Below are 19,818 nucleotides of genomic sequence, written 5' to 3' on the forward strand. Positions count from 1 at the left end.
TGTAATTATCGTCAAATAAGAAGAAAACTAAGTTACAATTTGTTTACAAAGGACTCGAAATATGAACTTAAAAAGGTGTACTGCATCAAAACAGATTCAAGAGGAAGTGCCTAAATAAAGAAGGTAAATACGCCAAGGGTTTTAAATAGGCATATGCAGTCAGGATCAAATAAGGGTTTTAAAACGTGTATTTTTAAGATGGTTCACAAATAAAAATTTTAACTTTAATAGAAAACCAGATATTTATTTCTTCCACTGATGATACTAAATCATTTTTTAATCTTTAGATTACTGATCCCATATTCCTTAATTTTGACTCTTATATTTCTCAATCTTAAAAGATATAATTTATGCACTTGAATGATAAAGTTCTTTTGTTGAAAAAAGTGGAAAAAACCTATAAAATTTGATATGGTTCAATTTCAACTGTTGGCTTCCTCATTTGCTTCAGATTGGAGCTATTTATCTCTTATATTTCTAATCATTGAATGATACCTTTTTATGCATTCAATTTTAAAAAATGATCTCTTATATTTCTAATCATTGAATGATACATTTTTATCCAGTGCTTTTGACATATGGTTATGCTTATTGATCTCTTTCTGTCTTTCATATTCTCATTTGTTGATTCACAGTTTTTTCACATTTCTTTGGCCTATTGTATTACTTTTTTACAGAATTTGTTTTATTAACCGAAATCTATTTTTTCTTTCACCCTTTTAAATATATATCTTTTTTTCTTTTGAGCTCAATTTTTGAACTTTATTGATGGCCACTTTGTTTTTTGGTATTTCATTACATAGATAGATAATTATCTTGTGTGTATCGTCATTGGGAATATGATATATTTTCTATTGGAAATATAATTATAAAGGAAGCCTAATCAAATAATGATGTCTATACTAAAAGGTGTCCTCATCTGAGTCTACCACTCCTAAATCTATGCATATGTTTTCTTTTTATTTTTAGTTCTCACCTTTCTCTAGGTGTTACTTCATGTTGTCTTTGTTATTTGTCTCTTCTCTCTCATCCTCTTATCATCCCATCCTCTCTTCTCCTATTAACTTAAAATTTATATAGAAGATAACTTAGGGTTAATATAGCTTACCATTTATATACTTTATTTGTGTATCAATTGTTGTTATCTTAGGTCCTATATATAGGATTATTTAGTGGAGCCCGCAAATATCTTTCGATTGATATCTAAGGTCAATCAACATCAATATCTTTCAAATGTCTATCTTGCTTCTTTTTTTCACTCCCAAAATAAGGGTTCTATGGATTTCAAAATTCAAATTACTCAATTGATTTGTGTTTATAAATAAAGGCAGAACCCGTTGATCATGGCAGATTTTTCTCACATTCATATTGCTATTGTATGTGTTTCTTAGTTGGTGTTTGATTGATTGAAATCTCTTTTCTCTTTCATCCATTTAATTGCATTTCAATATGACAACTGCCATGATATGGTTAATAAGATTAATCCTGAGAAGGAAGCATGGAACCTCAAAGTTAGGGTGATTAGGCTTTGGACTGTTCCTACTTTCACTGGTCAGCTTCTCCCAAATTCCATGGAGATGATTTTGGTTGATGAATCTGTGAGTTATAGTGGTCTAAATCTATTAAAATTTTTTGGCTGTTTGTTTTTTGTATTTAGATGTGTTTCTCCTTACCTTTTTTATATCGAGGTCTAAAATTTTATTTCATTTAAATTTGTTTTTCTGTTTATTCAATTTGTCATTTATCATATTTTTAGTATAATTTATGTTGATTGGTAGGGGTGCAAGATACAAGCTACTCTTCGGAAGACTATGATTTACAGGTTCAAACAACTTTTCTCCGAGGGTCGAGTATATGTAATGAAGCTCTTCTCTGTTGTGCCAAACCAAGGATCTTATAGGGCCACTTGGCATCAGTTTAAGTTGATTTTCCAATTTAGGACCACTGTTTGGGATGTATCTGTGATTTTATTCCAAAATTTGCTCTTACAATCTCTCCATTCACTGAACTTTTGGAAACCAAAGAGGATTTCGGTTTTTTAGTTGGTATGTTGTGCTATTTGCTCATACTTTTTTGTCTGGAATGATTGCAGTCTTGTTTCTTTGTGATTTGTAGAATGTTGCTTTGTTAAAAGTCTTAATCTCAGGTCGTAATGCTCATACCATATCATACAAAGCTGGAAAACCTCCACAGGAAGTAAGATTACCGCCTTCCCAGGCCTACAAGAATAGACGAAGCTAGCTGGTCACCTGCTTTCGGTAACTCATGCGAACTCTCTCCCTGGGTATACACAGACCACGACTAGAGAGAATGGCTCCAGTGGCTACATTTATGTTAAGTCTGGTCACTCGGGCCGTTGTACCTTTTCATTATGGTATGGTATTGTCAGATTCGAACATAGGGCTACTTTATTTGTTTGCCATATCTTCGTTAGGTGTTTATGGAATTATTACAGCAGGTTGGTCTAGTAATTAGGGGGCGGCCGTTCGATCGCCTATGAGACTAGGACCCATAGGTCAAAAATGGGTTAGTACCGCAGGTGTTGAACGATCTACACTCTTGTTACCGGGGAAAGCTCCAACTTGAGGCTTTAGACAATGATAATTGTCGTGGGCCCTTCACTTTCATTACATCGATGTGGATTGCCTCGTGAAATAGCGATAGAGATTGGACCACTTACCTTTTTGTAATTCGTGGTCTAATTAGACAGCATCTTGCTTTGAACATAGGGGTTGCTGCAAGTGTGAGACATAAATGAGCCTTCTATTCTAAAAGGGATTCATTGAATCAATTTACCTCCGAGACACGAAGCAAGTTGAGCGAAGCGAGGGGAGCTAACGCCTTTACCTTACATAGAAGAGATTAGATGTTAGCACCTTAAGCTCTCTTTCTTAACTATCTACTGTACCAGTGAAGTAGCCCATGGGTATGGGATACGAGCGATTCTGAGTCTTATTGCTTTCACGTAGTCAATGTAGGTACGTACTTACTCATTTACTCATATAGCTGAAAGATGTTTACTTTTATTCCATATCTCTTGATCTTAGATACTATATTTGACTCTCTATCTCTATAAGACAATAGCAGGACTTGCCAGCATGAGAGGAGTGAACCATGTCTATCTGTTGGGAAAGCCCCTTTATTAGTAAGGCGATATGCTCTCCAATGCAGTAGATCAGTGGACCGGAAGATTAGTCATTATTTCTTAATAGTTTTTTTTAATATTTATTTCAGATGTGGTGGGTCTGTTGGTCTCTGTGTCGGAAGAGAAAGAATATGATAAAGATGAAAAGAAGATGAAGATGGCTGTGATGGAACTTGCTGAAAATGAGTTAGTGTTCTTTAATTTCTACCTCTTCCTCTTATTGAGATTCTTTTTTGTTTTCCGTGTGTTTGTATAATCAAGTTTCTAATAGTGTAGGTGATTTTGTTGGTTGTTTTCAGTCATAGGATTCGGTGTGCCTTATTTGGTGAATATGTTGATGAACTTAATCGATTTCTGTCTTCTGGGTATGCTGAACAGCCAGTTGTGGTTTTACAACTTGCTAAAGTTAAGGTTTTTAGAAGTTTGTATCATGTAAATTTCATTTCAGGTGTGTCAGTTATCCAAGATCACTTGGTTTTACCACTATATTCCTGTAACCAATGTATCTATTTTTTATTTTCAGGTAGAGTTGGACTTCAGAATGTTATGTTTGCATCAAAGCTTGGATTTAATCTTGACATCCCAGAGGTGGCAGCTTTTCGAAAAAAAGTATTTTTGTACATGTAGTTTCTGTTGTGTTTTTTGTTGTTGTTGCTGTCATTGTTTACTTATTTAAGTTGGTGCTGTATTTATTAACAGTTCTATTCCACATGGAGTTAGTGCATCCCAACCCATTGGCATTGTTGGATCTGGAAAAAATATCGGAATAGAAGATGATTTTATGAAGCTCACACCTAGGTGTACTGTGAAGTCGCTTGATGATAACAATCGGGTTGGAACCAGTTTAATTTTTTTTATCATGTTTACTCTTGATAATTTGTGTTAATTTTTTTTCTATTCGTTAGTAAATACTGCTTTGTTTTGGAATGATATTAATCCTTTTGTCCTCCTTTGTACCTGAAAATACTATGCTGTTAGTATTTATTTTAGTTTTTCAGTTTTAGTTTGTATTACAACTATCTTTGGTTATAATGTCTTAACATTTATAGACCTGGTCTTATATTTTTAGGTTGGAACTTTTGTTGTACTAGCGAAGATAGCTGAAATAGTTGAAGATGGTCCTTGGTGGTACTCTGCTTGTATGTGTGGCAGAGGTGTTCAGGCAGAATCTGGGATTTACTTTTGTCAATTTTACAACATCCATGTTACAAATGTGACTCTTAGGTATAAATATTTTACAATTCTTCCTTTGTGCTTTGTTAAATAGTGAATTATTTCTGCGTAGTTGTTAACCTTAGGCCAGTATTTATGTGCATCTTAAAAAAATCCAGGTTTAGAGTGAAGGTGTTGGTTGAGGATTCAACTAGTGTTTCTATTTTTTTCCTCTTTGATCGTGAGGCAAGTTACCTACTGAATAAGACTTGTGCCCAGCTGTTTGAACAACATCTTAAGGATGTTGATGTAAGTCAATCGAATGCTATATTCTTTTTATCTACTGAGTTTATTGTTAAAGAGTTTTCTTATCCTTCGATTTCTACCGATTCATTTTTTCTGTTGTGTCTATTTTATATTGTTCATAGGTTGTGTTTGGCACACAGTCTCCTCCTATATTCCAAGAAATTATTGGAAAAATTATACTATTCAAGGTTCTTAGTAGGCCTGTTGGGATGGAGAAATTCAAAGGGACTTATCCAGTGAGGTGTGTTTGTGATGATGCTGCAATAGTTTGAATGTTTGAGCTCTCTGGTTCAGATTTGAGTCCTAAAAAGGTATAAAACGGAATTCGCACCTATTGTTTCTATTTAATAAATTCTTTCTTAAATTTTTCATTTTTTGGTTGTTCCACCTTTATTCATGTCTTATATCGGATGTGCTTTGTATTATCCAAGGCTGGGTTTGTACCAAAAGGAGAGGGATCATTTGGGGAACTCTCTAAGGTTACCAAATCACCGAATTTAGGATTGACTCCTTCCAGCTGCTCTGAGCTCTTTGTTGGTTCGCCTCAATATACCTTAAAGGAATCAAGTGTTGTTAACTTGGGAGTTGATGAAGATGCTAAGGTTCCATGCTTCCAGTTTCTTCTATTATTTTTTTGTATTACTTTTCACCCTTTTTTGAGTTGTGTTTAAATTGAACCTAATATGTTGTGTCATTTAATAGTGTCCTCTCCTCAAGAGAAAGTCTGCTGATGCTGTGGTGGATAAGTTAAATGAAGTGGATAGTTCTGAAAATTCATGCGATGAAGTTGATGAAAGTGAAGAGGTGAGTAGTGTTGCCAATTTTTTTTTGACAGGGCGCTTAATTTTATGATCAAGTTCTTTTGACTAGAACTCATTAATTATCCCTCTAATTAGGTTTATATTTTCATGCAATTATTTACACTAGGAGTATGTGGTTGGCCTTAATCGAGGCTCTCTTGATGCTGAGAAAGATGTGAAGCCTTCGTTGAAGAGGTTGAGAAGATTCTTGAGGCTACAATTTGATGAAGCTGATGAGTCTCGTGGCTCGGGGAATGATGGCTCCTCTAGACATGGGGTTAATTGAGGTGGCTGCCCATAGTAGTTAACTAGAGCTACTGATTAGGATTAATCTAGGGCATTAGGTATTTTGGTTGTGTCCATGTAATAGTATTTGATGCATTGGATTGTAGTGGATGAGAATATGTGTGTGTTTTCATGTTTTGTATAAGTTGTTTGGATTGTTTTTTGGGCATCTTTCTCATGTAATAGATTAAGTGCTAGGGTATGGACACGATATCATTAGCCACTAGGCAAATTAGCTATTTAGCCTTTTATGTTTGTACTTATTTCTTTGAAATTCAATAAAATGCAGTAGCTCTTTTATGATATAAAAATCTCTCCTTCCACAATTTAGTTTATTTCGTAACTTATGTGGTTTTGCCAAGTGAATGCTTTATGGTATTTAGATGACACAATATTCATGTGTTGTTGAATTGATTTGTACTTTCTTGATATATCTATATTGAATAGGTTGGAAGTGATCTTTTGGCCATTTCTTTTGTTTTGATGGATTTCTTAGGTGCATTTTGCCTAGAATGACTAATGTAGCTTAGGTGTTAAAAAAGTTCATTCTTTGTTAAAATGATGAGAAGGATATATGTACACCACAAAATCAGTCATGATTTTCTATTCGACTGTTTGTTTTTTTATTAGATAAAGTAATTTAAAAACATTTGGATCTTATTGGCTCTCTCATGTCAATTTGAGAGTCAAATACGCAATTCTCTGAATACACAATTTTGACATTAACGGCACAAAATTATAAGTAAAAATTTTTAACAAAAAAAAATTTCATTCTCTTGTGACTCAACTCGAACAGTTTACTTATGATTAGTTGATTTACTGTAGAGTAAGTTTAACTATATATTTTATAATAATAACTCTGTTCTCATTGTCACTGTATACGGAAACACTATGTTTTTTTGAATATAATGAATGGTGTATTCACTATATTTTACCCAATTACTGTTGAATCCATTTTTCAATATATGTTGAATATGTAAATTGTAAATAGGTAAAAAAATTTTGCATCATGTCATAATGTAAAGATTAGCAGCAGCAGCATGCGCTAGACCATTCAATCCATGAAGTTCTCTATATTCAGAAAGACCACCAAATTTTGGATGAAGCTTATACATACAAACTTTGTCACTTCATAATAACATAGACGTTGAAAACACTATAATATTAACAATACACTTCATGAGTTCAAAATATGGTGAATGTATATTTTAGGATCCCAATCAATCACAAGCTTTAAGATCTTTGAATTGTCATATCTATTCGGCGGTTTTGCAAGGAGTCTATCTTCAGGATAATGGTGTTATTTTCCTTTAAGTTATAAGTTTGACAACATTCGGCCCAATCCACCCCGAATTTTCACTCTGTATTTCTTCTTCCTTGACTTTTGAGTAGATGGAAAAAAAGACGTTGTTACCTCCGCTAGATGATGGACCAACGATTTGCCAAATTGAACCATGTCCAAATGGAATGAGATGTGCAGCAAAACTAGCACCCATGTACTGCAAAAAATGAAGCATTGTTAGTGTTTTGGGAGAAATTATTAAGGTTATGTATTGTAAATGGATAATCAAAATTTGATGTGTTTGCATAAAATTGATATGAATTATTTAGAATGAACTTACCAATCTACTTTTGGTCACGTCAGTACGTGTCAATCTCTTTCTATAGGAAATCTGTGGATTGTACGTGCTTGAGGATAGTTTAAATTGTTAGTCTCCATCCTAAAATTTATCTCAATGTTATCTAGAAATAAAATTTATGGATAAATACATAAATTAAGTGTCACATTACCTATTGTCAGCTGTTTCTTCTCTTTCATAACTGTCTTTGCTCAACTCAATGATTGAATTGCTTTCATCAGACATAATTATTGGATTGTTAGGGTTATTACCCTCCATTGTCGAATCTTCATCCTCATCTGATGAGTCTTGAAGCTCGGATGGTTAAGACCCAGACAGTATCATAACATCAGGTGAGGAAGAGTCACTGTTGCTGCTGTAATCTAGATGAAATGCTCTTTTGACATTGTTTAGTGTGTTTTGGTCTAATCGGTCCCCCCACATAATAGTTTTTATCAGAAAAAATTTTAATTGGTTGGTTCATTTCATTGAAAAGTAAAAGGAAAAATATCCCAAAACCCGCATAGGTAAACTGTATAGTATTTCCTCTCGCGACAAAATAAAATTCCCTAATCAGCTCGAATGAACTCTTAGTTATAGCCTTCTGTTTATTTTTACTCTCTATATCCAACACTAAGCAATTATCTCACTCATAAATTACGTAGCATGAGGACCCTAAATCATGCCCATAAATTGCTTCAAAACACAATGGTAGAGCTCTGTCTCCCTATATTACATGTTACAGTTCAAATTAAATGCTGCAACTTACATGCTATTTACGATACATGACATAATATTATATATATTTAGTTACCTGCCCGTCATATAGTCGAAACCTCAGAGTTGCTTCTTTTCCTTGTATCCAGTGTTGTTGGGTTGCCAGAAACCTCCTGAGAGCATATAACAGTACCATAATAAGTTAGTGAGACTTCGATTATTTGCAGCATAAGAAATGGACTTGTGCCGACTTAAGTAAATAGTCATCTTAAAATCAACTATTCTTTTGATGGGTATATATTTTTAATTACTTAAAATCATTTTAATAAGATCTGGATGCCTTATATTATTGATCTTTCCATTCTAATTAAAATTTCTCAAAAAGTAAAAAAAAAAAAAGAATCAATAGGGCAAAACTTAAGAAGCAAAATACTTCAAGGACACCTACAGTTTTCCTTTTTTTAAATACAACAACAACAACCACTATATAAATTAATTAAGGGAGCAAAGAACAGATAAAAAGATAATATACGCCAATAATAATCCTAAACATTAGCAGCGACCCAACAAGAATCAAATTAAAGATGCTAAACTCCCCAGGTTACGATCTTGAAACACAAAATTTGATTAGCATACATGTACCATCCAAGGTTCAATCACCTAATTTGACCCTTCTCTAATAAGGATTCAGATTTTTACCTGTTGGCATCATTCCTGTCTGTATGCACTGCCATCAAATTTTATGATGTTGTAAACTGCGTTCTCAGCACTGAAGAATAGACCAACGATTTTTTCTCTTAGTACAAAATATTATATTAGAATAATTAATTAAAAAAAAGGAATTTTTTTGTTTCTTTTTGTGTTAAGAGAGACGGTTAGAAGTTAGAGAGATAGGAACATTTCATATGGATAGTGCAAACCTTGCTTTGTTCTTCGGAAGGATCTTGGATAGATACTGCTAGTCTAGATTCTTCTTTTGTACTTCTACTCCTTGCTTTCTAATGTTTGGTTTGCCTTGCTCACTAAAGACAGAGGAGTTACACTCTTTCATTCTCCTGGACTCTAAAGGAAAATTCAATGCAATTATTTTAGCATGTGCGTTTAGTTTAGATAGACCAAAAGGTATCTTTTACTTTACATATGTGTATTTTTTATTTTCTTGGGCCCAACTTTGGGTCTTCTTTAATTTTTTCAATTTGTTGTTGAAAAAAGCTACAACAATAATAGAAGTATAATGTCCAAAATTAGTTTTAGTATTTAAAGTATATAAGTATAAGTTCCGGAATCAATTTAGGAATAAGATAGTTTATTACAGTGCACAAAATGAGTTAAATAAACATTATTATTAAAAAATGTCTCTTTTATATAGGATTAAAGGTTTTTTTTATTATCTTTGTGTAGTATCTTTTTTTTTGTAGTAATCTGATATTGTGAATTATGAGTATTCTTCTATTGATTTTTTAAAATTTGCTCATCATATTTGCTTTATTTATTTATTTATTTATTTTCTTTTAAAATTTCAGTTCCTGTGATAAATGAATAAAGTGGTAAAGAAATCTGAACTGAAAAATCTATAGTTAGCCAATGACATAAATTACTTCAATCCAAGCCAAGTTTGATAAAATATGACATATAAAAAATGGTTATATAAACAATAATTATAATTAATGAGATTAAAAATTAAGAAAACTTTTGGTACATAATAACTTATTAATCAGTACAGTTATTTTGTGAATGTCATGCTAATATATCTTTTATTTGATTCCAAAAAATTTATTCAAAACAACTACATAAAAAGTTATATAAAAACTACTAAAATAATGAAATTGTTAAGAATTGTTTTTTGTTGAGTTGGGTTAAATATCAACTATTTTTTTTATGGGTATTTATTTTTAATTACTTAAAATCATTTATGTTTGTCAATATCTCTACGAAGCAAAGTATGATGAACAAAAAATAAAAAGATAAAAACTTAAAAAAATAGGGGCCTTTTTAACCAATAGGCATGCTAAAAAATACAGATAAGAAGCAATGGCTGAATTCAAATATAGCACAATAATAAATTCACAAACTACATACATTTAGATGTTAACACTATTAGTATTTCAATAATTCAATATTTATCTGATAGTATAATACTAGAAATTTTAGATTGAAATAACTAAAGTAAAATTATAGCCTCTGTTAATTCAGAATTGAAATTCACTGCAAAATTATTTTCAATTTTTTTTACACAAAATGTTATTATTATAAACAAAGTAGCTAAATTTAATATATTTAAAATAATATTGAAGAAGCTAAGTTTAATATATTTAAAATAATATTTTGGAATTCAAAACTTAGTCCATGAAGGTGATGTTTTTTTAAAGAAAAATTTAGCTAATTTACTAACCAACCATGGTTAGTAAAGTACCTCTTGATTACTGTGATGGAAGTCATCATTTCACAATTCATATTTTAAAGTAGCCTCATTTGTTAACACAGCTACTTCATGCAGAGGAAGTATAGTTTACAACTATTTATTGGTTTTTTACTTAGAGTTAATAATACCAAAAAAAAAAGTAAATGTCATTGTCAAGCATTAATGTTTGTTTTCTAAGAAAACATGTAAATTGTATGGCTTCTATATAGCAAAGTCATAGAGTTGGTATTGTCCTTGCGATTGATGTAGTTCTATCCATTCTATTAATTGCACCAAGTTCTTAATAACAACATATATTTACAATAGATGACCTAAATCATAATTTAAAACCTATTGAATAACGTTGGATTAATTTTTGGTTTGATCGCATACTCTAAACATAGGCACTTTAACAATTTGACAAAAGTATCGTCATTTTTTATAAATATTAGTCTTTTGAAAAAAAATTTCATTTGAACATGTTTATAAAAATCATTAACTTACTATATTATTATTATTATTATTATTATTATTATTATTATTATTATTATTATTATTATTTAAATCTGTCTTATGTCCAACAATTTATATAGTATAGTAAAACAAAATTAAAAAAAAATTGCCAAAAATGTTTTTCAAAGGGACATTTGTTCAAAATTAAAATAATAATATAATTACATCATATGCAAATTATGAAAAATGATTAAAAATTCTAATTATACTCCTATTTTTTAAATATATAATAATTTAATGATTAATATTTGAGTAAATTAGCTTATACCATATTTTTTTAATCTTAATTCTCAGTTATCATAGCTATTTTAAAAAACATTTAAATCATTATAAACAGTTATTTTAAAAAAAATTGTCTAATTATATATTAGAAATAATTAAATAAATAACAAAGATAAGATTAAAAAGAATTTGTACAATAGTTACATTTTTTGCGTTTCAATAATAGTTAAAAGTTTTGAAAATATTCATCAAGGTTTATTTTGTTTCAATTTTATTCTAGGAGAAGTTTTCACTTTCAATTAAATATACTCTTCCTGAGTATTTTTTACACAATTTTACAATTCTTTATTTATAGTTTTGTTCTTCTATACTATATAAATTGTTGGACACAACATAACTTTGAATAATAATAATAATAATAATTTAATGATTAATATTTGTGTAAATTATCTTTCATACAACTTTACTGTGAACGATATATTTAATTTAAAATTAAAAATTTTTAGGATATAATTAAAACAAAGTAAAACTTAGAGTATTCATTAAATTTTACACAAATTTCAGAGACCAAAAATATACTTTATCCAAATTTGTAATTATCATCTGTTTACAATTCTAAACTCTTTTGGAGTTTTGTAAAAAAAATTCTGAAAATACAATTTTATTGTAAACAATTAACATAGTAAGTTGATTCTTGCTCCTTAATAGCTCAGCTTTATTTATCCATCCCAACTCTTTCACTGTTTAGTATTTTACAAGGTCATTCTGCACTTAATGTTAGTTAAACCATGCAATACCTAAAACTTGTGAAATTTATTGCATGTTAGGAAGGTAGTTGGCTTTCAATGACCTATTAACATTCTATAAATGGAGTTCAGCGAGCATTGGTCACCACAAGGTATTGTTTGGAGTTTGTCAAATACTCCATCTTATACTTTAAATTCCTCCTTTTGAATTTCTCTTACATCTTGAGACCAAGTATGAGTGATATACCTCCCACAGAAGTAGAGGTTCCACAACTCCCTGATGAGGTTATAAGTGAAATCTTCTATTTATGTGACACTCTAACCATTGTCAGTTTCAGTGCTACTTGCCGTTATTGGAGGCAAAGGATAACTTCATTTGACTTTCTCAGTCAAATCTCAAAGATATGGAAAATGCGTGGTTGCTCACTGTTCACTCACTTTGGGTTTGCATCTCCTGTAATCACGTCAGTGGATTGGATCATGAAGATTGATGCCGTTACTGGAGAAACTGGCTACCTGAACTTGCCTTTTCTTTTAACCCAACACGGTTGGTTTCAGCTCATTAGAGTCGAGATGGGAGTCTTCTGTATCCGTTACTCCTCCCTTGGAAGAAGAAGCCACTTGGTGATTTGGAATCCACTTATTCAAATGCCTCGGGTACTAGATGATCCTTTGCAACGTAGTTCTTGTGAGGGTTCCTTTACTTATGCCTTTGCGCACTTTCCGAATAGTGTTCATTATGCAATTTTGCATGTTTTTAAAGATGAACCCGATAGCACTGCTTACACTTTATCTATGTATACAAGTTTCACTAGGAACTGGCATGTTAGGATTTCATGTCCTTTATATGTGCAACGGTTGGATCCTTCGTATGTTGTAGCCAGTGGTGTTGTGTATTGGCTTGCTGACCGTGAAGACGGTGATCAACCATATATTGTATCTTTCTCATTGATGACATTGACTTTTGGCCAAATTTATGTCCCTCCTAAATCTATGTCTCATTGTGGTTGCCTTTTTGTTAGAGATGGATGTCTATGTTTGGCATCAAATAATCACACATTCTATTCATACAACTCAGTTATATGGCAGGTAAGTGACACCGATGAAGGTGTTAACTGGTCACAACTATTTACATATAATGGAATAGGTACTTTGTATGTGCCAGTTGTCATGGTTGATCATGATGTTATTCAAGTTATGGAGAGGCACCTACAACTGGTTGGGGCTTAAGTCATTGCCTACTCTCAATTTTTTTTGTTCGATATAACCCCATTGAAGGCACAAGAAACAGGCTTCATCGGGTTTTTTATGATAATCATGTTAAAATTAGATCTATCCATGCATATGAAGAAACTTTATTTCCCGTCTGATGGATTACTTAGAAAGTTGTAATAGTCATGCTTTGCTACAAACTATGCCTGGTAGGACTTAGGGTTTAAAGTTTTAGGGGTTGGGTGCTATTTAGAGTTGGTTTTAGTGGAATACTATGTCTTTGTTTATTGTGATTTGTTTAGTGTGTATGAGTGTTACCACCAATGTCAGATATTGGTTCAACTTGCATTGCTCAAGGAAGACCATGCATGGCATTGCTGGTTCATTTGTAGTATTTATCCTTTATTTTTAAGTTCATATGCATTATTTGTGTTGTAAAGATTTTTATTTAACTTGGTGTAAAATATTTTATTCATTATGCTATGTTTTTATGGTTATATACTTCCATCGGTTTGAAAAGAAATTGTACAATCTCTTTCTCTTAAAAAGACATAACACATAGTGGGAGTTTGCCAAATGGTTTCCAGTTGTATACCGTTTATCATGAGCAAGTTATATTTTAAATATAAAATATTACAACTTTGAATGACTCCGAGAGTTTGATTTTGCTATGAAACAAATTTGGATAAATGTAAAAAAAAAAGTTCGTCACACTAAACATACCATCCGACTTCAATTTGAATACAATTGTTTGGAAAAAAAAGGTAAAAAATAATATTTTTTACATAAAATTCTTCTAACATTTACTACCATAATAAAAAAGTTATTTGAAGAAAGGAAATAAACGATTTTATCATACACACAATTCTAATAAAATTAAAAATGTTTGAAAAAACTAAAATAATATTGCTATACATGCACCCCTAGCATTAGATAACACATTACATGTTAAAGTACCATTTTGTTAGTGTATTAACAAAAGTAATTACATTTAATATTTGTTAATGTCCATGTTACTTGAGTTATAATGAACTATGTTAAATAGGTCTTGACTTTCTCAACATATTAAATGGTAGGTGTAGTCATTACTTAACAATCTACTTTTACTTATATCTATATTTATTAGTTTGCATCTTTTAAGACTTCACTCACTTATTATTATCAAGTGGTTCAAGATAAAAAATTAAATGAAGATGGGACATGAAATATTGCTTCAGGAGTTCAGGTCATTTCTAAAATCTTTTGTTTCTTATTGTGGAGTACTTCAAAACAAAGAATTAAATGGAGATGAGATATGAAAGATTTTCTCCTGTCATTTCAATCTTTCTTATAGTGCCTTTAGTATACTTAAAACTTAATAGATGCTAGATCAATAATGAAGAATAACTTTAATGGAGATGAGATATGAAAGATTTCCTCCTGTCATTTCAATCTTTCTTATAGTGCCTTTAGTATACTTAAAACTTAATAGATGCTAGATCAATAATGAAGAATAACTTTAATGAATGAAAAGATGGTTTAAGCATTGCAATAATATTTGTGAAGTACTAATTCATAAGTACTAACATTTTGAAATAGATTTTTTACAGTGTAATACATATAAAAAAAGACATAAGTTTGATTTAATATAGTTGTCAATGAATAGTTGGAATGGAATTAATGAAATGAGCATGTTAATTATTAATATTTTGTGACAATAAAATATTTTATTTGGCAAAATGTAAAGCAAGATAACTATTAATCCTTTGTGGCGCTTCAAGTTCTTTGAGTTCATCAGTTGTTCCAATAAGTTCATCAAAGGAGTGAAAAAAGATAAGTTAATATGTTTATAATGTGAAATTTTGGCCGCTGATATTTTGTGTTGTTTGGCTGTTTCGCAGATCTTTGGGTTATTTATTTATTTATTTATTTTATGCTAAATAAAAGATCTAAGAAAGTGGCGTTTGGATTTTTGTCGGGGTGGAACTCATACTTTTGGATAACTTTACGTTTATTTATTTGTTTTATTAAAATCAAATTTGTTTTGTATCATCATGTTTTCTGTGTTATTGTGTTTACCATTATTATGAATCCACAGTTATTTATTCTTAGGATTTCTGAATGTCTTTCAAAATTTACAGGCTTTTGTGAGATTAATTGTTTTGTTTTAAACTGCTACTTTTTATGTAAATAAATTTTCATGATTTTTGTTGTTAAGTTGTATGTGATTATGACAATGTTTTCCTCCACTTATGTTGATATTTGGATGCCAATTAACTTTTTTATAATGTGATTTCTTCGTGGATAAATATGTATAAGAGAGCGATTGAGGTTGTTGTTGGTTTCGGTTCTCAAATTGCAAGACAGTTTTATTGCATATGGAAATGGGGTCAGAAAATTTTCAAGAAAGTTAAAGTAAATAATTTTCTCTTTGACCTATTTGTGTATAAACTATGATAAATTGTGATCTCTTTGTGTATGGAGTTTATATTTCATTTCCAAATAATCCATTGAGTTTGTTGGATGTCTGAACTTCTTTGATGAATATTTTTGGATGAAATTTACTTTTATTGCCACATTTGACCTGTAAAACGTGTAATTTTAAGATGGTATATCACAAATAAAATTTTTAACTTTAATAGAAAACCAAATATTTATTTCTTTCACTGATGATACTAAATCATTTTTTAATCTTTGGATTACTGATACCATATTCCTTAATTTTGACTCTTATATTTCTCAATCTTAAAAGATATAATTTATGCACTTGAATGATAAAGTTCTTTTGTTGTAAAAAGTGAAAAACCTATAAAATTCGATATGGTTCAATTTCAACTGTTGGCTTCCTCATTTGCTTCATATTGGAGCTATTTATCTCTTATATTTCTAATCATTGAATGATACCTTTTTATGCATTCAATTTTAAAAAATTATCTCTTATATTTTTAATTATTGAATGATACCTTTTTATCCAGTGCTTTTGACATATGGTTATGCTTATTGATCTCTTGCTGTCTTTTTGAAGTTGGCATTTCATTGATGGGTTATTGTCTTATTTATCTTAATTTTTCTAATAGTAGTTTTATATCCTTTAAATTTGAGAGTATTACTATTATATTTTTCAAAATGTATTTTTGGCATGTTTTAAAATCTTGATTTAAATTTTTACATAACTTCTCTGCAACTTATATTTTCAATAGATTATTGATAGAGACTTAGTAGTTCTTCTTTTTCTGGAGACTATCTCGTGTATAATTGACTTTAGCCTTGGTTTCCTTAAGGATTTTTTTCTTAAAAATAAAAATATATTACTACTTGGGTTAAAAAAAAGCAAGTTTATTTTTTTAAAATTCTGAAATCATTTGATGAGATGTTTTGGATTAATTTTACTGTTTTCTCATCTGTGAGGTGTTAAATTTTGGATTAACTTTAACTGTTTATGTGATATCTTCAGATCTGTATTATTGTCATAACCTGAGAAAAAAAAATAAGCTGATGTCATGACAGATTTGTATTATTCTCTTGTGTATAATTGACTTCAGCTTTGCTTTGCTTAAGAATTTTATTTTAAAAATAAAAATACCTTGCTGCTTGATTTGAAAAAGAAAAGTGGAGAATTATAATTTTTAATTGTGAACTGACTTGATGAGCATCTTTGGATTAAGTTTACCGTTTTTCCATATGTGATGTGTTAAACGTGTAATTTTTGGTTGGTGTCATTGTGCTTTTTTTGTCTTACAGGTGCGTTTTTATTTTCTTCTAAATCTATATGAATTTCCTATTGTTTTAGCTCCAATGCTTTTGGCATATTGTTATGCTTATTAATCTCTTGCTGTAATTTTGAAGTTGGCATTTCATTGATGGGTTATTGTCTTATTTATTTTAATTTTTCTAATAGTGATTTTATATCGTTTAAATTTGAGAGTATTACTATTATATTTTTCAAAATGTGTTTTTGGCATGTTTTAAAATCTTGATTTAAATTTTTACATAACTTCTCTAGAACTTATATTTTCAATAAATTATTGAAAGATATTTAGTAGTCCTTATTTTTTTTGGAGACTATCTTGTGTATAATTGACTTCAGCTTTGGTTTTCTTAAGGATTTTTTTCTTAAAAATAAAAATATATTACTGCTTGGGTTAAAAAAAAGCAAGTTTATTTTTTTAAAATTCTGAACTCATTTGATGAGATGTTTTGGATTAACTTTACTATTTTGTCATCTGTGAGGTGTTAAATTTTGGATTAACTTTAACTGTTTATGTGATCTCTTCAGATTTGTATTGTTATCATAACTTGAGAAAAAAAAAACTGATGTCATGATAAATCTGTATCATTATCTTTTGATATATGGTTATGCTTATTGATCTGTTGTGTTTTCTTAGGATTTTATTTGATGTGTTTTGAGTAAATACACATGAACTAACTATTTTTTGTTTTTTCCCCTTTTATATTGGGGTCTGATCACGCTGGTCCCAGAGTGCCGCTCTTGCTCTCGCTCTCTAACAAGGTACTCTTTATCCTGTAATTTGGACCCACGTTGTGTGGAAAAAAAAATAATGGTGTCACATGATAAATTCTTTATCCTGAAGCTGAAGGTTATCATCGTGTTTTCTAGGATTTATTTGATTATCTTTCAAGTAAATGTTAATTTAGTATTATTTTTTATTGTGATTTGTTGGTATACGAAGGTGTTTAAAAGATCAATTGAGGATCCTTGCTGCATTATGATATGAGATTGTAGCACAGTTCTTCTGGACAAGGAAATGGGCTCAGAAAGTTTGCAACTTAAGTCAAATAATTTCTCTTTCTGCCTTTTTTTTATATAGAAATTATGTTTAATTTGTTCTTTTTTTGTGTTTTAATTTGTTATTTGAGATAATGCTTATTTTAATATACATATTTATTATTTCCAAAATGTAATTAGTCTAAGCAAAACATGAACCCAACTTACTTAATTAAGAGGCCTGCTTAAAGTAAAAATATAATATGGGAGCTCACAAACTAGATACCTCATGCATCCATCCAAGGGACCATTTTTGGCAAACTAGACCCTTTTAAGTGTGGTTCAACTCTTTCGTACTTCTTTTTTGATTTTCCAATCATATCTTTTGAAGTCATTTTAATCATAGATAAAGTTGGTATGGAATCTTGCATCATATTTGCCCTTTTATATTTGAAATTGATTTAGTCAAGAATCTAATTTCTTTTAACTTATGCTAAACATATCCCAGGAAAAATATGACAACACAGTTAAAGAATGCACAAAAGCATTAGATCTCAATCCAGTGTACATTAAAGCTTTAGTAAGAAGAGGAGAAGCTCATGAAAAGCTTGAACATTTTGAAGAAACCATTGCTGGTAAGTTCAGATCTTATATTAGGGGTTATTATACTTTAAGCAGGACTTGAACTTTATTCTCTTTTGCACAGTAAGGGGGTAAGTGTAGTTTCTCAAACTGGAAAGATGCCATTGTTATGTGGTATTTGCCAACCTAGGGAAAGCTAGTATGAGTATTATTATGCATTCCTTATTATTAGATCTTAATGAAGAAGTACATGTTCTGCATACTGGTACCATTCAGTTTTTTTTCCTTTTCGCATCATTGAGTTCATTCATACCATAATTTTTTCACTTCACTAATTTTAGTTATTTTTTCAAATATCAATTGACAGATATGAAAAAAACCTAGAAATTGATCCTTCAAATGATCATGCTAGGAAGGCAATCAGACGAGTTGAACCGCTTGCTGCAGAAAAGCGGGAAATGATGAAGAGATGATTGGCAAGTTTCTATTATCATCTTTATCTTGGATTTCAATTATAGTTGCTATTGTATTATGACTTTGCGTAGAATAGTGCATGGGCATTATTTCCTTACATGACCTTGATCCTTCATGCATACATTTATAATTTGTTATCCAAATATGATGCTCTTTTTTTTATTTCTTCTTGCTACTGCAAAATTACCATTAATGACGGAAAAACATCCTGTCATGATTTCTGTGTATTTATTGGCACATTCATCTAGCTTTTTCGTCCATCCGTAAGATTTATTTGTAATCTTGTGGTTGAAATTGGCTAAGTCCATATGTTTGTTTAGTCAGATGAAACCCTTTTTGAAATAAATTATTTTATCAAAGGAATTTATGGATGGCTTATTGTGATATTTCCGAAATCACCAATTCCTTTGGATAGATGCTGCTGGTGTAAATTCTTCTTTTCTATGCCTTCTGAAACTCCTTCCTTTCTTATCTTTGGTTTGCCTTAGTCACTAAACAAGAAGATGAAAGAAGATGAAGAATATTTTGGAATTCAAAACTTAGTCCATGAAGGTGATATTTTTTTTAAAGGAAAATTTAGCTACTTTCTTTGTAATAATAGCATTTTCTGTAAAGAAATTGGAAATAACTTTGCAGTGAATTTCAATTCTGAATTAACAGAGGCTATAATTTTACTTTAGTTGTTTCAATCTAAAATTTCTGGTATTATACTATTGGATAAATATTGAATTATTGAATGTTGCTTTGTTGTCGTTATTTTTCTAATAGTTTTTCATCTATTTACAATTCAATAGTTGAAAATGCTATGTAAATTGAGCCGGTTCACATTATCTCCTTAAGTTTCTCTAATTTCTGTGAGAAATATTTTATCCCACTTTATAGAGACGAATCTCAGGTTCTAGATTTGTTGAGTTGTATTTTTAAAAGTTGTTTAGAAGT

The 19,818-nt window shown here is 30.4% G+C and overlaps 3 protein-coding genes across 3 annotated transcripts; all 3 read left to right on the forward strand.

Annotated features, from left to right (window-relative positions):
- The first annotated feature begins 2,310 nt into the window (after positions 1 to 2,310).
- LOC110264378 (uncharacterized) lies at positions 2,311 to 4,875 on the forward strand. Its single transcript, XM_088495040.1, has 8 exons — positions 2,311 to 2,458; positions 3,235 to 3,331; positions 3,445 to 3,593; positions 3,669 to 3,762; positions 3,845 to 3,977; positions 4,215 to 4,369; positions 4,477 to 4,606; positions 4,726 to 4,875. Exons 1-8 carry the CDS (start codon positions 2,311 to 2,313, stop codon positions 4,873 to 4,875), a joined length of 1,056 nt encoding a protein of 351 aa, XP_088351166.1.
- A 138-nt stretch (positions 4,876 to 5,013) lies between these two features.
- Positions 5,014 to 5,689, forward strand: LOC110264379 (uncharacterized). Its single transcript, XM_088493083.1, has 3 exons — positions 5,014 to 5,205; positions 5,306 to 5,407; positions 5,534 to 5,689. Exons 1-3 carry the CDS (start codon positions 5,014 to 5,016, stop codon positions 5,687 to 5,689), a joined length of 450 nt encoding a protein of 149 aa, XP_088349209.1.
- A 6,451-nt stretch (positions 5,690 to 12,140) lies between these two features.
- On the forward strand, positions 12,141 to 13,136 carry LOC110265136 (uncharacterized). Its single transcript, XM_021107950.1, has one exon. It carries the CDS (start codon positions 12,141 to 12,143, stop codon positions 13,134 to 13,136), a length of 996 nt encoding a protein of 331 aa, XP_020963609.1.
- Positions 13,137 to 19,818: the final 6,682 nt, after the last annotated feature.

Source organism: Arachis ipaensis, chromosome B7 (assembly GCF_059453495.1).
Source record: "Arachis ipaensis isolate K30076 ecotype BB chromosome B7, ASM5945349v1, whole genome shotgun sequence".
Lineage (NCBI taxonomy): Eukaryota > Viridiplantae > Streptophyta > Magnoliopsida > Fabales > Fabaceae > Arachis > Arachis ipaensis.